Source organism: Micrasema longulum, unplaced genomic scaffold (assembly GCF_059751315.1).
Source record: "Micrasema longulum isolate JH-2025_06_02 unplaced genomic scaffold, ASM5975131v1 h1tg000082l, whole genome shotgun sequence".
Classification (NCBI taxonomy): Eukaryota; Metazoa; Arthropoda; class Insecta; order Trichoptera; family Brachycentridae; genus Micrasema; species Micrasema longulum.
In genome coordinates, this window is record NW_028277288.1 from 466,816 (window position 1) to 484,891 (window position 18,076).

Below are 18,076 nucleotides of genomic sequence, written 5' to 3' on the forward strand. Positions count from 1 at the left end.
CGGATGTGCTGGCTAAATATAAATTAATAATTGATAAAATGTTAAAATCCACGCATTTTCCCCGCATAATACCAATCCCCACAAAATCCCCAATCGAGTTGAGATTCCCCGCAGTTTGGGGAATGGTTAACAAATTGGCAACCCCGATCTGCAGAACAAATTTATTGTGGTATTAGCATCACTTTCATTCGTGTAGCAAGGATAATTATTTTTTGGATTTTAATCCAGCCTATTTATACAAATTTTACTTTCCAAATCCGGTGTCCATTTGAGATTACAAAAAATACAACTTCATCATTTAAATAAATAAGCGATACATATCGAGTCTCGTATCTTATGTAGACTCATGACACTACAACGCCAAGTATCAACTCCATGAGACTTTTGTCCTGCATTGAGTTGGTACATTCACAATTCACAAATCTAGCGATATCGATTTAATAGTAACTACCATAAAAGGTATATTAACTCTTGGGTTTTGTTAGCAGGACATCTAGTGACTTTACTAATATGTTCACGGTTAAAACATTATATTGCTCACTTGTTCGTCCTCTTCTAGAATATGCATCCGTGATCTGGTCTCCCTTCTATGTAGGCCGGATAAATCATATCGAATCGGTGCAACATTGTTTGCTCAGAAAACTAGCATGGATGATTGGCCTCGAGAGGGGAGACTACACTTACGGAGAAATAGAGTCAATGTTCAAAATCTCAAGTCTACAAAAACGTAGAAATAACATTGACTCCATATTTATGTTTCATTTGTTGAATGGCTTAATTGATGTACCATCGTTACTGGAACAAGTGGCATTCAATGTTCCAATCCGCCGGTTGCGAAATAATAATGTGCTGTTCCTCGATCAACACAGCACAAACTATGGCTTGCATGCACCAATGTCCCGATTGTGTCGTATTGTAAACTCGAGACAAGATCTAGATTTTTTTGGGGTAAGTCTTTATAGTTTTAAAAATTCACTAAGGTAGACCAGATCTTTTTATGAGGTGGTAATTTTTATTTTTTCAGTCCTAGCTTTAATTTTATTTAGTTGTATTTTATTTTATTAGTGCCTGTATTTATTACAAGAAAATGTATTTACCATCGTTAGAATGGACTTCATAAGTCAATACATTTATTTATTTATTTATTTATTAATGAAATCATACAGTCTTTATATAAAACAAGGTACAAAAAAACAATTTTAAAAAGTAAGACCAATTACAGATTTCACACTAATGAATGCAGGAGGAGAGGGGAAAAATAATTTAATTCTAAAAAAAATAAAATAAAAATATTACATAAAAAGTTCATAAAAAGGAGAAGACATTGTAAAGCTACTCTACTTTCCTCCCTCTCTCTCTGCTTCCATGAACATTTCAATTTAATTGTAAAAAAATCACAACTAACAATAAATTATTCGATGCAGGTAGTAGATGTAGGTAAGTATAAATTAAGAGTTGAAATCAAATGATTAAAATTAAAAGTTAAAATTAAAATGAAAAGTTTAAATTAAAATTAAGTTAAAAGTTTAAATTAAAAGCTAAAATTAAGAATTAAAATTAAAAAGTTATAATTGAAAGACAAAATTAAAAATCAAATTAAAAGTCAAAAGTCAAGCAGGAGATAAATTTACACACAATACAAGGCTAGCACAACATGAAAGCTTGTCAGTACCGAGGTATGTAACAAATATGGCCAAAGAACACTTCATTATACAATTACTAAAAATTTTAATAAATTTCCCAAGCATATCTTAAAAGAAAATGTAGATAAAACTTTTAAGGAAAACATAATTAAATAGCTTATATGTAACAAGGCTATTAAGGCAAGATTATTAAGACTATTAAGGCAATATTATTATTTTATGTTAACAATCATCTATATAAATTTTGTGTAAAAATACGTACGCTTTAGTTCTTAATAATGTTTATATTACTTTTTAAAATTATATAATTTCTTTAACGTTTTTCTTTGTAAAGGAAAAATAAGAAACCGGCTGACAAGCCGGTTTCGCGGTTTAGTGGGTTTCATTATTTTTCCCTTTATATTTTTTCTGTTTACCTTCTAAAATAAAAATAAATAAAATAAAAAACTAATATCATCTTCATCGACCATTAGTAGGGGTACCCACGTGTACATTGTACATCAACTAAAAATACATTTCGAAACTGCGTTCTTCCTCCCAGCCGAAGTGTAGAAACACGTAGATCTGAAAAGAATTCTGGCAGATGGAGATTGCCTAACGATTACTACACCCGGCGTCACACTGGCCCGTGGAAGACGACTTAGGTACGAATAATTAGCATATGAATCGTATTAATTTTACCCGCATCGTCCGCGAGCTCCGTGCGCTGTGTCCTCGCCGAGGCGAACCAAATCGCGTAATGAGGCTTTTCGAAATTGTGTTTTTTAATGGGTAAAAAACAAAACACACGTCTGAACCTCTCCACTGCTGAGCGACAGGACGTCCCGATTGCCAAATAAGCTGACAAATTACTTTATCATTTTAATTGTGAAGCGTGGAAATAACAACTCGGAGTACACGACGATCGGCCCCTGTTTCCTGCTGCAGCCCTGCGATTTGTCTCCCTGCCACATCTTTTGGGATACGCGTTGTCAGAGAAATTCTTGGAATAGGTATTTGAACAAAGCTTTTTTAACGCGTTTTAAACGCCTCCTCGATATTGTGCGAAAAAGACTGCACGTCGGACCGATTATTTGTTTATTTATTTATTATATACAAAATGAAACTAGGCACTTTTATGGGTTTTCGGATGGTCCAGCTCCCAGAAAAAATAATTCATTAAGAAAACAAAACGGTACAAACACACATGATAAATATCTATATCCAACAATGTTTTGAGTATGCCAAATGTTTGTAAATAGGCTGGATGTCCTCCCTAGGAAGTTTTGTAGATCTACATTTGTAGCAACAGAGAGGGAAAACATTTTCAACTCATTTACTTCACAAAAGTCAACGGGTGAAAAAGCTGAGGAAATTTGATTGTTCAAACATAGGCAGAATGGTGAATGTTACACAGTGTGTAAAGTGGCCATTTAAACCAGCGGATGTCAGGTCATAAGCCCTGTAAATGCCTAGACTTCCATATTCCTTCACAAAAATGTTTTTCCTCTCTGTTGCAACAAATAATATCTTTATTGTTTAAAAAATCCCTGCTCTAGTTCCATAGTCCAGAAATAAAAAAAAGGAATACGATTGTAAATAGAAAATTCAGACCGCGACAAAGGCGGTCTGACTTATGATAATATCAAGTATGGATTTTACATTTTACCTTAAGTAACTTGTAATTTAAATGACGCAATTTGGAAATAATTAATTGTTTTATTTAAATGCAATACACCTTGTAAAGTTTACTCAACCGGTTTCCCAATTGGTGTGACTTCGTCCTTTGTTTACAACTCTCGGACGGAGAGGGATTTGCATCAATTAGCATAATATCGCATTCTCCCACAGGCTGGGCTCCTTGACTTAGGAAGTGATAATTAGACAATGCGGAGTCTAATTGCTAAACAGCCAACGGCCAACGGCCAACGGCTGACTGGCCATACACAATGGGATGTTACATGTTACCGTAAACCAGCTCGTTACTCTACTCTTTGTCTATGGCTCGCGAAGAATGGCGCAGGAGAATGCCGCGCCGAAAGTTCGCGAGATCGAAAGGCGCTGATACGAAAATTGATGGATCTTAAATGAAAGTAAATAGCCTACTTTTGTATTGAAAAGAAAAATGCAACGCAAATGTGCCGCGGTAATAATGTAAGTTGTTATCAGTTTTTAAGTCACGAATTTCGTATTTTAATATCAAGTGATGATATTCCAAAGGTCGAACGACGCATTGACTGAATAATATTAATAACATTTTTTTAAACTGACACTTACTAATGCACCAAAATAATGTTTTGAAGCATTCCTGGGCCTCGATTATGATGGGAAAATATAGACATTATACCTTCACCTTGACGGTATAGTTGAAAATAAATTCTCTCTAGCGATTAAAAAGATACACTACCGATCCCCCACCTTCAAGTTTTGGGTAGTTACATCGATATGAAACAAGGGGAAGGTACGACACGGTACACATATCTACGCACTGAAATAACATAGCTTCAGTATGACGCCATAGTTGAAGATAAAAGTCTCCCGACCGACTACTAAGATATACTACCGATCCCCCCACCATCAAGTTTTGATGTAATTACATCGGTGTATTCCCCTCGATACGTTTATCTACGCATTAAAAGCGACAAAAATTACGTTCCTCTGAGCATTTTTTCCTTTTATAACGGTTTACTTAATTTTTGTATCGTTTTGAGGTTGGGACTGTTTTTCTTAAAAGCCTATTAAAAAATATAAGAGAGAAATAAGTAAATTTTGAAGTCAAATTAAATTCTGATATATATCATCGTTTCCGAAACGAGTGACTAGATGCGAAAAATAATGTCGCTAGATTCTGCCCTATTAACATATTTTATTTTATTTATTAAGGAAATCATACAGCGACGATGGCGCTATGCAAATTCTGTAAAAGTTGCAATATTTGCGGGATAAGTTACGTGCCTTAAATAAAATCAATGCGAAATTGATTTGACAGATAAAAGGCACCAGAAACAGCTGTAAACAGACGTTGCTAAAGTCAACCTTCATTTGTGTGTAAGGTCCAGCCCGGAAGTGATTCGGTGTTAAAAAATCCACAAATGTCAACTGCCGATAGCAAAAGCATGCCGTTCTTTCGTCCAAAGTATAATAATAATATGGAAATCTTAAACTTCTGTTACCTAAAAGCTTTACTCCAAGATTTTTTAGCTGCTTGCGTTTAAAAGTTATGACGGTTTTAAATTTAAAATATGGACTCCTTACTACAACTGTCACTAAAATTTTCCTGAAAGAGTTAAAAAAAATTCTTACGGTAATTTTTAACTTAGAATCAGTCATGTATTTTTAAATTACGATTTTTTACTAAAAACATTAAATTTTTAAAAACGTAACGGTAGAAGAAAAATTATAGACCTTTTAAATTTATTCAAAATTGTAAATTCAATATGGGATTGCCCTGAACTATTATCTCTCATCAACTTCAGGGTGCCTGGAAGAATGACCAGACAGGTGCCACCGTTTTTTAGCAACAATTCGCGGACAGTGTATACTTGTAATGCCGTATTAAACAGACTTCATGAACTCGGCAATAGTTATTCCCACGTATCTGATATATTTAGTGTAGGGTATTGTTCCTATAGAACGAACCTTTTGAACTTTTTCAAAGATGGTGAATGGTAATTATATTTATTTATTCGTGCATTTCATAATATATACAGTTTTTTGTTCACTTTGCCCAGCTGTATAAGAAAAGTACTTATGATTGTCTTGTTGTATTACTGTAGAATGTTTTATTATTTAATTTCGTTTCTTACATTTATTCTTGAATTATTTAAACTTTCTACTGAATATGCTGTATAATTTAAGGTTATTTTTTTAAATATAAATCTTGTATAATTTTTAGGTTTAATTATTTATTATAAATCTTGGGGATAAGGAAATTTATGTTTTAAAATATTAAGCCAAATATATACAAATATGTTTAATAAAATAAAATAAAAGAAACAAAATAATATAATATACCACCGGACAACCTGTATAATGAAATATCTCAAGACGCAAGCGGGGAGGGGGGGGGGAGCTTGTAGAACACATGTGCAAAAATCAGCTAGTTATGAAATATTTGATATCTTAATTTTTTTAATTTTTAATTCCTTGGCTATACAGTCTACAAATATGAAAATAATTTTGAAAAACGAAAAAGGTACAGAAAATTTCATTACGATACTCTTTCTTAAAGAAAATAACCGAATCGGTTCAGTTTTGAGGTGCGGAAAACGGGACAGTTGGGCATCATCGGTCCGGCGCGACGTGCAGTCATCTTTTTTACACAGTATCGGGGGGGCATTTGCGAGAGAGCGATAGAAAAACAGTGCTCAAATATCTGTTCATCAAAAGTGTCTAGCATCGCATATCCCCTAAGACACTGGATCTAACTGCTTTTATTTTGTTATTATTAAATCATTAAATATATTTTAAGTCGATTACGCGTATCATGGATGTCGATGGGCACTTAAATTGTTTGTATTTTACGGGTAATTATAGTGTTTTCATGACAAGGAAGTTAAAATACGAAATTTATTCACAAAAACACTCGGCTTGAAGACGATGCGATGACTCCATAAAATAATAATGAAATGAGGAAATTGTGAAATGTTCGACAGTCATCACGAAATCATTTGAAGTGATCCTCTTAAGGATATCATACATTATATTGATGATCGTCTGTGTCCGGTCAGATGAAGAATACACACGACAATGTCCTAAGTATGACGGACAATAAATTCAATTTTTTTATAAAAGGCATACTTCAAAAATGGCATATTATGGACTAAATGAGTACATGGAAGACAGCAGTATATAGAACTGACAATATTATTTTATTTGTGTTAATTTATTTAATTATTTTTAGAATCTGTAGTTATTTATTGAAACCTTAATATCTCTTTGTGTTGTTTTGTTTAATTATATATTATATTGACTTTCAATAAGCGTGTAAATTATACCTACATTGAAGAAAAAATAAATAATAATAACACAAGAAATAAAACAACTTTGTTTTTAACCACTTTTTTTTTTCCACCGACCGGTTTCAAAGCAAACAAGCTTACGTTAACCATCCATTCATTAGTAACGTAAACCTTGTAAGCTTTGAAACCGGTGGGTGTAAAAAAAATGGTGGTTAAAAACAAAGTTGTTTTATTTATTTTATTATAATGATTAACCACAAAGTTGGTGCTACAAATATATAAAAAGAAATGAATAAATAAATATTTGTGTTTTTATGATATACCCAAATATTCCATTTTGAGGGCCATTTTCATGACAAATATTGTAGACGAACATGAATCTTGACGTCACAAGTGGAAATATCAATCATGACGCTTTTTTTGACAATTTAATTTTTAAAATTATGAATGAAAACATTTTTCCACAATATCCAAAATATTGATTTTGAAAATACAATTATATATTTTTTAATGAAATATTCGCGTTCTTATGATTTACCCAAATATTTAATTTTGAGGGCCATTTTCATAGAGTTGTAAATAATTCACTATTATAAAATGGGAATTAAGTTTGGGTAGAGTGGGATTCGAACCACGGACCTTTGATCCGTGAGTCCGAGACCTAGCCACGGGACCACAACCCGATTCTGATTTTGTAATAATAATACAGTTTTATGTGTGGAAAAGAACCGCAATCCAGGGTTCGATTCCTGGAAAGGTTGACATGAAAAAAATGATTATAAATATACGGTATATATTGAGAATGGTAGTGGTTACACACATAAATAGAGACAAATACCCAACCGTCAACCACGGCCATAATATAAGATACTCCAATAGGGGTCTGATTCTACGAGGAGGGGTCAACACTGTTCTGGCATCGAGGCAATACGATTTATTACGTTGGCAAGAAGGTCTATATTTTTTTGCCAGAAAACCGGGAGCGTTGTCAAGTTGAAGAAAGTGTTGATCTCGCTCTTTCATGACATTATTCGTAGGGAGTCAGAGATATTGATACGAGCCGCGGATTGGAGATTCTTACTGGACGGTGAAAATAAAATATATAAATAACTAAAAATAAAAAAAAAACCATCACGATATTTCGCCTATATGAAGTTAATTGTGTATATTTATGTATGTTGTATGTATGTGTACGCGCATAGGTATATGAATATGTGTATAATAGTAAGTTTATATTTTATTTGTCTGTTTTTTCTTTAAATAAATTATAATTACGTATTAAAATGTAATTGCTTGGCTTGGAACGGGGCATGTGCCCTTGTTAGCTGGGCAAAGTTTTTAACGAAAAAATGTAGATATGTTAAAATATAAATACAGCATAAAATTATATTATATTTAAAAAAAAATGTTTTTAAAAAATCTATTTCTTTAAATGTATAATTCATATACTTAAAACAAAGTATTCTACAAAGTATAATTCATATAAATTAAATTCCAAATAAATATATGAAAACGCTTAAAGTATGAAGAAAGTGGTAAATCTAGGACTAAGGGCGATAAGGTCGTTAACATCACATGCTACACAGACGATGCAACCATAGTGGCAATGGCAATTCCTGATGATTAGAATACATCTATCTCAGTTAGTAAAACGAAAAGTTAAAATATTTTTCAATATTTAGGTTTTAAAATCTCGAGCTGCAGCGTCCTATACTCCGAAGTGAGGAAACAAACGAGTAAAGCCTTGGCAACAACTGCATGCCTAAAAAACTTGTCTCCGTACTGGCACCTGAAGCGTAAGACTAAATACCTTACCTTCCTGTAACAGATGATCGAGATACGCTGCATTTCATTTATCGATCCAGTGCCCTATGTACCATAATTAAAACAGTCAGTGTAAATATTTTTACTTATATTTTATAAATAATTTTGAAAAACGGAAAAGGTACTCTTTCTCAAAAAAAAAACAAAATCGGTTCTGGTTTGGGGCGTGGAAAGTGAGACAGCGAAACCGCAATTTTGACGATTTTAGTTAGGCATAATCAGTCCGACATGCGGTCCCCTTTTTTAAATTTCTATGGCGCGGTCTGTCTTAATTTTATATTTAGTGTTCCAAAAGGAACCGTCATGTCCTAAAACCGGTTGGCATATTAAATTTATTTTACTGTATTAACGCAAAGTAAATAGGGGATCGTAGGGTAATGCCGTACATCCAACTTAGAAGTAATTTTCTTGGAATGTACTCGGTACACGGCTAATATTTATGTACCAATTTACCGTTAATTTAGTCAAGATTTGGTTCTTTGATTTGATTCAAAATAAAATACTGTTACTGGATTGAATTCTACTTTTATGTTTTAAATATCCAAAAGTTTATAATGTGACGCGTTTCGTCTTGTTAGGACATTATCAAACGAAACGCGTTAAATTATTACCCTCTTGTATATTTAAAAAATGAAAGTAGAATGAAATGCAATAAAAGTGTTTTATTTTGGATATCTTACGAAATTTCAATATGGAATTTTACCAATTATCAGCATAGACAATAAATAATTTAAGTTAAGTTTTATACGACCGAAGATTATTTATGTACGACTACCACGGAACCCTAAAACATAAAGAATTGGGAAAAGTAGGAATTACGGACATTTACGTGTAATTCCATACATCGTTCGTCTAATTTTGTATATTCTTTCAATCCAAGGCTAAAAAAAACACAATTTAAGGTATTTTTACAAATGATAAAATGGCTGTACCAATCAAACCTTTATTATAGTTTTTACATAGGTACCTTCAATCATTCATAAAATTCACATAAATAATTGACCACAGAAGTCTCACCACTGCAAAAAGCATGTGCTCAATTTCCGCATGATACATCTGTGCCATAATTTTCTGATCTTGCCAAGTTATTCGCATATTACTCACATTATCTTATCTTAACTTGATGGGCAATTGGCAATTCTGAGGTAAATTTTGATAAAAAGAGCAATGAGGTCAAATGGGGTTAGCTTGGTGTAGTACAAATAATTTTGGCGGTTAACGCCGTACAGTGTACGAAATTATCCGAAAACGTATATTCACCTTCAACGTCCTGTAGTTACAAAAACGTACGCAACAAAATGTTACATCGTCGATAATATTATACTAAATATGCTTACAAAATGAAATTAAATGCCGTAAAGATTTGTACTTACGGCTTTTTTTCTGATGCTAAAATGTTTTAACAGCGAGTGAGAACTCACATAACATCTGTAGCTCAATCATAAATAACTATCGTCGTGCTTTAAAATATGCTAAGCTTTTGAGCGATCACAATAAACAATAATGAACATGCTTAAGTTATCGCAGTCATAAGTCAACGCTAGTGTCGGTTTATTTTTTGTTTTGAGGTAAATAAATACAGTTCATTGGCGAAAAATCGGAGTTAACTATAAAAAATAATACAATATATTGCATTTGCAAAATAGTAAGGAGGATCTAATACAAAAATGTATAAATTAAATTACAATTACTATGGCGACTGCTTTTTTTGACATTTGGCTCGCCAACCGCCGGTTAAATGCAATAAATAGCATGATAAATAATAAACAAATAAATAAAAATAACAGTTGTAGAATATTTTCCATATTTACAACGGTGAAATTCAAATATGTGATTGCGCAGCAAGATTATATGTCGCGAAACGTAAATATTTTGATATTTAATATTAGGTGTTCACGGATGTTCCATTGTGATCGCGAATAGGATAAACAACCATGGTGAGAAATTGTTATCACGTCGATAGTTATTTGTGATTGAGCCACTGATGGCTAGCGCTCCGCTGACTAATGTAATATGTTGCGAGGGTGGCGAGACTACTCTAAAAAAACGAGAATGACAGATGCAAACGTAAGGTTTTTATTGTTTTTATGTAGCTTGCTTTTTTCCAACTCTAAACTGCTGTACGAAATTGGCTGTTGTACGGTTATTACCCTCTGCTCCGACACGTAGTCAAATTATTTAACATTGAAAATAACAAAGTTAGTTCTTCATAGATTAAGATTTAATTTAAACCCTTTTTTTGTGCCTTAGGAATCTACTGACGAATAATAAATTTATTTCAGATGTAAAAATCAATAGCGTTGTACTTCTTAGATCATAATATACGATGTATATCTCTAAGGATATAAATGATGTGTTAGATTTTACATACATAGACGATGAGTCAATGACGATCCGAGTAGGTCCCGAGTGCCGAGTGCCGAGTGCCGAGTGCCGAGTGCCGACCTTGCTGATGAAAAAATGGACATCACGCATTTGGTAGGTACTGGGCACTGGTCAGTAAAATTAGGGTTTCCAAATCGATTTGGTGAGAAAACGGTTTACTGACAATTTTAAGGTTAGAGAAATATTCTTTTTTTGTTATCTATATACGCCCTGGGGTTGGTATTCTGAATCTTCTTTACCCTCTAGAGAGTGATTAGATTAGTTATTTTTTTCAATGCGACGACACTTTGCTTCTGTGTTATACATGTTTTACTGTTTATGCTATGAACATATTACAACAGAGATGAAGAACATTTCAGAGAAGGCAATATAGAAGTCTAGGCATCTACAGGGCTTATGACCTGTCAACGGCTGGTTTAAGTGGCCCCTTTACACACTGTGTAACATTCACCATTCTGCCTATATTTAAACATATATATTCCTTCAATTCGTTCATCTGTTGATGTTTGTGAAGTTAAAGAGCTGAAACCTTTATTTATGCAGGTGAGATTCATCTAATTGAATTATTTCACCTACATACTAGGCAACGCCTGAAAATGTTATTTTTTCAATTTCTATACTTCTTCATGGACCAGGTAATTCATCAACAATATTTTGAGTTTGTCCAAATTTTTGTAGACAAGGACTGGATTCAACTCCCTGGGGAGCTGTTTATATTAACATATTACAACAGAGATGAAGACTATTTAAGAAAAGGTAATATAGAAGTATAGGCATCTACAGGGCTCATGACCTGTCAATGGCTGGTTTAAGTGGCCACTTTACACCTGTGTAACATTCACCATTCTGCCTATATTTGAACATCTATATTCCTTCAATTCTTTCATCTGTTGAAATAATTCAATTAGATGAATCTCACCCGCATAAATAAAGGTTTCAGCTCTTTAACTTCACAAACATCAACAGATGAAAGAATAGGTAGTATAAAAGTCTAGGCATCTACAGGGCTTATGACCTGTCATTGGCTGCTCACATCTGAACATCTTTATTCCTTCAATTCTTTCATCTGTTGATGTTTGTGAAGTTAAAGAGCTGATGCCTTTATTTATGCGGGTGAGATTCGTGTAATTGAATTATTTCAATGTGTAAAGTGGCCACTTAAACCAGCCAATGACAGGTCATAAGTCCTGTAGATTCCTAGGCTTCTATATTACCTTCTCTGAAATGTTCCTCATCTCTGTTGTAATATGTTGATATAAACAGCTTCCCAGGGAGTTGAATCCAGTCCTTGTCTACAAAAATTTGGACAAACTCAAAATATTGTTTATGCTATGATACATCACCTCTGTTACTTTCATAATTTTTATATTTAAACCCTTTATTTATTTTATTATTGTTATCAAAAACATTTTTCACTTCGTGGTATGACATTTTACACTTATTTGTTTATAAATTTGTATAAACCAGTTAATTTTTATAATTACACTTCGACCGGTTTCGAGGTTACTACCTCATCGTCAGGAATTTAACTAACTTATAATTACACGCGTTGCTATTTATATAATAAAATATTGTATGAAAGAGACAGAAAATTGAAAGAAAGAGAGAGAAAGAAGATAAAATAAATCACAACGGGAATAGTTTTAAAAGAGGACTCGAAGTTAAATTTAATTGATTATTTATTATTTGAAGTTTTTGATTAATGGCTTTACTAATTTCTAATCGTTCTAAATTATCTAAACGAAAACCATTTTTATTGACATGCAAAATTTCTACAGACGTTTCTTGATTAAATTCATGGTTTTCGGATATAAGATGATTTGCGAATTATGAAAAATTATTATTACTCAGACATCTTATATGTTCTTTGATTCTAACTTTAAATTTACGTGAAGTTTTTCCAATATAGAAATTTGGGCAATTTAAACAATTTAATTTATAAATTCCCGAATGATTTAATTTATCATCCTTATCTTTACAATTTGTTAATATTTTACTTATGTTATTATTAGTATAAAAAGCTGGCCTAATATTGTTAGGTAAAATTTGTGCTATATTATTAGAAAATGAATTAATGTACAAAATTCTACGCCTTTATTTATTGTTAATTTGCTGCATACCCGTGTTTATAATTTCTTATTGAATTTTTCTTTATTATTTCCTTATTTTCTGCTGATTTTATTTCAGGCATCTATATTTTCTCTACTGTGTTCAGCTGTTTTGTTTCATTATAATTGTTTTTTAATATTATTTTATACTTTGTCAAAGGCGTAAGCCGACGAAATAAATAAATAAATATGTAATGGCAACACTGATAATTTAACGTTAAATGGTGTATAAAACTGCTTTAAAAACGGAAATAAAACTAATACAGTTTGGTCAATACAACCTAATTAAGTGTTTTGGGTAATGCTAAAGGTCGCAATAATGATCTAAATGAATATCATCATGTTTGATTTCACGTGTTCACATTTTTTGACGTTTAATCATCAGTGTGGACATATTATACTAGCCGGATGGAAAAAATAAATATCTCCAAATTAACCACTCTCTAGTCTAGGCGATAGAGAAGATTCATAATTGCACCCCAGGGCTGGTATTCTGAACACAATTATAGCGCGGTATAGCGCGTTTTTACGTACTAAATACGCGTTATAGCGTGCTGTAAATGCGTTCGGAATACGAGCTCAGGGGGCTTTTCCGTGACGGGTATAAAGTTTCAATGAAAAAGTTCAGCCCTACGGGTTATTAAACCGGTGTGGTCTTTAAAATTCTATTAAACCAATGGTCAGCCATTGGAGAATTTACAAAATAATAATATCTACCAGACGGCAGATAAAACTATTTGCTTTTGAAGGTTTTAAGGGTTTCACCATAGGAGCTGTACAAAAATATAAAACCTGCGTGGTGATAGTGGACCTTGGTGTTAGCTTTTAACAACATGCCTCCTATAGTTAGAGCTTTCCAGCAAAGTAGGCACCACCTTTACCCCACCAAAATTTGAACGCTTTAAATCTATCTGTCTAATCAACTTTTAAGTTTTAACTAAAGCGATAAAAAAAACAGCGTTTTGAATAAATTAGTGTTGCATAAATATAAAAATAGATACCCATATAAATTTAAGTATTGTATTTCCCTTTTAAATAACCGGTTGAAACCGGGCGGTTTTTAAGTCATTCGAACCCTACTGATGATCTCCCCACATCTTCAACAATGCAAAATATGCGAGTGGTAATGTAATCAGCTCGTATTGTGTTTAGTTTTATAATATGTGTTGTTTATGCTGAGTACTTAGCGCCTATAGCCAACAGCTAGCAGCAATCTTCAACATGGCGTTAGCTTTGTTTTTGACAAACTCTTATAATAATATAACTTGAATGTCCCATCAGTAGATTTTTCACGTCGATAATCAATTGAATTATTTACCGATGTTGTAATTTTTGTGTCATTATTATTTTATTTATTTTTTATTTCGAATACAAACAGATGTACAGGTTAAATTAATGTAAATAAAAACTATTTAAAAAATGTATACATAGTAGGGCCTGCTATCCAATAACATGTATTCACTAAATTATACTACAATAAAGCGATGACGCGCGGCGGTTTAAACTATATAAATAATAAATATCATCATCATCAGCCGTCTCTTGTCCAATGGTGAACATAGTCTCCATATCTCCCTATCCTGAGCTAACCGCATCCGACCACTTCCTGCAACTCGTCTTATGTCATCAGACCACCTTGTCTGAGGCCTTCCGACACTTCTTCTACCCGTTCTGGGTCGCCATTCCAGGACTTTTTTGGTCCACCTAGAGTCTGTGGTTCTGGCTATATAACCAGCCCAGCTCCATTTCTGGTTGGCAGCCCTGTGGACCACATCGGTGACACTTGTTCTCGCTCTAATCCATGTATTGGTTTTTCTGTCTCTTAACGAAATATCCAGCATTCTCCTTTACGTGGCTCTCTGTGTCACCAATAATTTAGTAAAAAAAATTCGTGGACACAAAAGTTTCATAGCCATATATCAGTATAGGGAGAACACAAGCATCAAAAAGTTTCTTCTTTCAGTAATGTGAATACTTCGGAGATTTCAGGATGTACGAGAGCTTACCAAAGGCAGCCCATGCTAGACCTCGCCTCGATTCTTTATATTTCTACCTCTGGATTAGCTAGTGTAAACAGTTTGGAGGATATTGTATCACCCTGAACTATTAATCTATCAAGAATAAATATACTTCGCATTTTATTGAATGATTAAGAGCAAGAAAAGAGACAAAACTTCTATAATCTGTTATTTTGATTCAAGCCTATTAGTTCTCTTCTGTGTATATGGAGAAACAAGAAAAAATAAGTTGTCTTAAAAAGCCGGTAGTGACAGGGACAAATGCGACTTTTGAGCGAGCAATCAAAAAAGCGATTAACGGGGTCCTCGTTGAACGCTGCCCTCAATTTGTCCTAAAACCGGGAGGAATTAATGCGTATCATTCATCCTTGGAGACCACGACGCTCAACCAATGCTCAATAGCGAGACAATTAATAAAATAAATACTTGACTAATCTGTAGTTAAAAAAATAAGTGTATAAACCGAAACTTGGCGTTTTGGAACGCCCCTGTGATGTAAAAAAGCAATGAAACAATGAAAAAGTTGAAACGATTCGTGTTTTATTTCCAACTCGGTTGAGAACCTCTGTTGTAAAGTTATGTCATAATTCTTTAGGGTCTTACGTGTCCTCGAAATAATAATTCATCGCAATCTCAGGCCATTTCCACAATAAATTATACCCAACAGTACCTACTCGCGTGATTATGATTATTTATTAATGGCAATAAGATGCATGACAGGGGGTACGTTCATATTTTAAATTCATACGTGATGCGCGCGCATACACGTCTTGCGTTCAAATTTAATACCAACCTAATGATAAATTATGTATATTCGTTTATTGTACGATGTTCTATGTTCCCTTTACGTCAAGGACGTTATTTATAATGATAATTATATTAATTTAAACAAACTGCGAACATAATGACGATTTATTACATGTAAAAGACCAAATTAGCGGTTATTAAATCGTCCCATTTATTTATGAATACTTTTATTTTTTATTACATGCCAGTAAACATTAGATTTTTATAAGTGCCTCTTTATATAACCCACTGTCATCACACATAATAATTAAACGTTCAATTAATAAACTTAAAATAAAAATGGCTTAATTAAATAATTCCTCGACCAATTTAATTCATTTTACATCTTTTTATATTATTTTTTGTTTTTAATATTAATTTTCTTTTTTGTTTTTAGATAAGCCGCCGGAGCGGATTCTGGCGCTGGGGCATGCTGGTGCTGGGCTGGGGGCTTCTGGCGCTTCTGGCCCTGCAGCTGCACTCCGGGCCCCTCGGGGGCGCTCCGGGCCGCCTGCGGGGGCGGGGGCTGCTGCAGGCCGCGCCCCCCGCGCCGCCCGCGACCGCGCCGCCGCCGCTCGAACCGCGCGTGGACCGCCGCCCGCCACCCTCCTCCGACTCGATGGCTGAGGAGATAGCCGAGCGCCTGCCGAGCCTGCCCATCGCCTACTGGGAGAAGAACAAGAACAAGCAGTCTCAGAAGTTCTTCAAAAACAAGACCTGCGCGGCCTTCCCCACCATCTATGACCTCGAATTCGACAATGTCTACTGGCAGAACCTCAAAACGTCCAACGGCTCTTTTCACTTCTTCGGCGCTTACTACGACGCCCGGCCGATGAACCAACTAGGCCCCACTGTGAGAGTCCTCTCGATGATCGACAGAATCGAACCGAACGTTGTGACGCATTGCCAGTTTTGGTTCGACAACCAAAACGAACCGGTCATTGTCAAATCGTTCGAGTACAAATATATCTGGTATAAAAAATGGGGTAATTACAAGCAAGGTATCTTCCAGCCATACTTGATAGCGTGCCAGATACCCGCGGCATATAAAAAAGTCGTTCCCGCATCTGTTTCTCTCGTAGAAAAACAATGCGACAAAGCGACGAATAACCTAAGAGTTATCTACGATAAACCGGCTGAAAAGAAAAAGTTTGCCGTATGCGTGAAGGGTCTCGATTTCCTCCACGAAGATTTGTCCGTTAGACTCGTGGAATGGTTGGAATTGTTGAATCTTCTCGGCGCTGATAAAGTATTCTTTTACCAGCTACAAGTACATCCGAATATAACGAAAGTTCTAAACCATTATGTGGATCAAGGAAGAGTGAGCGTTACTCCTTTAACACTACCCGGAGGGCAGCCGAACATACCGACTTTCCAGCATCTTTACCTAAAAAAGAAGCTCAACCACAAGCGACAGAATGAACTGATTCCCTACAACGACTGTCTGTATAAGAATATATATAATTACGAATACATAGCGTTATTGGATATTGACGAAGTGATCATGCCGCTTAAAGAAGACAATTGGTCAGCTTTGATGGATAGAGTTGTTCCGTTGTCGCGTTCCGGCAACACGACGCCTCGAGCATCGTACAACGTACGGAATGTTTATTTCTTGGATGATTTACAACACGCCCACGGATGGTTCCGCGAGATCCCTCAATACATGCACATGTTGCAACACGTGTACCGCGCCAGGAACTTCACTAAGCCGTTCCAGTACGTGAAGAGTTTCCACGACACAGAGAGAGTGCTGACTCTGCACAATCACTTGCCGCTGGCGTGTCTCGGTTCTGGGTGCGTGTCGTACTCCATCGACACCACGGATGCCCAGCTGCAGCACTACCGTGCGGACTGCGTGGGAACGCTGAAGAAGAGCTGCCACGAGTTTCGGCAGGAGAGCGTGATGGACTCGACCATATGGAAGTACAAGGAGCCACTAGTAGCTAGAGTCACCGAGACTCTGAAGAAACTCGGGTTCTTCGACCAGTCAGATTCTTGATCTCCACAATATTCCTTATCCCTAAGACTGATTATTTATTCTAAAATAATTATTTGATAATTATTGCAGCGAGTGTGCTCTGTGTCAAGTAAGTTGCATTTTTATATTATTTGTATTTTACATAAAATAACCTAGCCTTACCTAATAAAACTTAGCTAAAACCAAGTGTGTGGATTATCAAAGGGCATTACAGATTACAGAAACTTCTAGATGTAGGTTCTGCAGTGCAGATGATGAACCTCCTATACACATTATATGTGAATGTGATGCTTTATACCACAAAAGAAGTCGCATCCTCGGGGGACCAATGGTTAAACCCGAGGATGTTAGAGAACTCGCTCCCTATCTAATAGCCCGATACTTTAAGAAT

At 34.7% G+C, this 18,076-nt stretch overlaps 1 protein-coding gene across 2 annotated transcripts in view; it reads left to right on the forward strand.

Moving 5' to 3' along the window:
- The window catches only part of LOC148284885 (uncharacterized), a 257,605-nt gene that overhangs the window by 229,934 nt on the left and 9,595 nt on the right, over nt 1–18,076 (forward strand). For both annotated transcript variants that reach the window (XM_088233670.1, XM_088233678.1), the window contains exon 2: nt 16,102–17,794. In XM_088233670.1, the coding sequence (XP_088089796.1) occupies nt 16,102–17,706 (1,605 nt within the window). In that variant the 3' untranslated portion in view covers nt 17,707–17,794. The remainder of the gene's footprint in view (nt 1–16,101; nt 17,795–18,076) is intronic.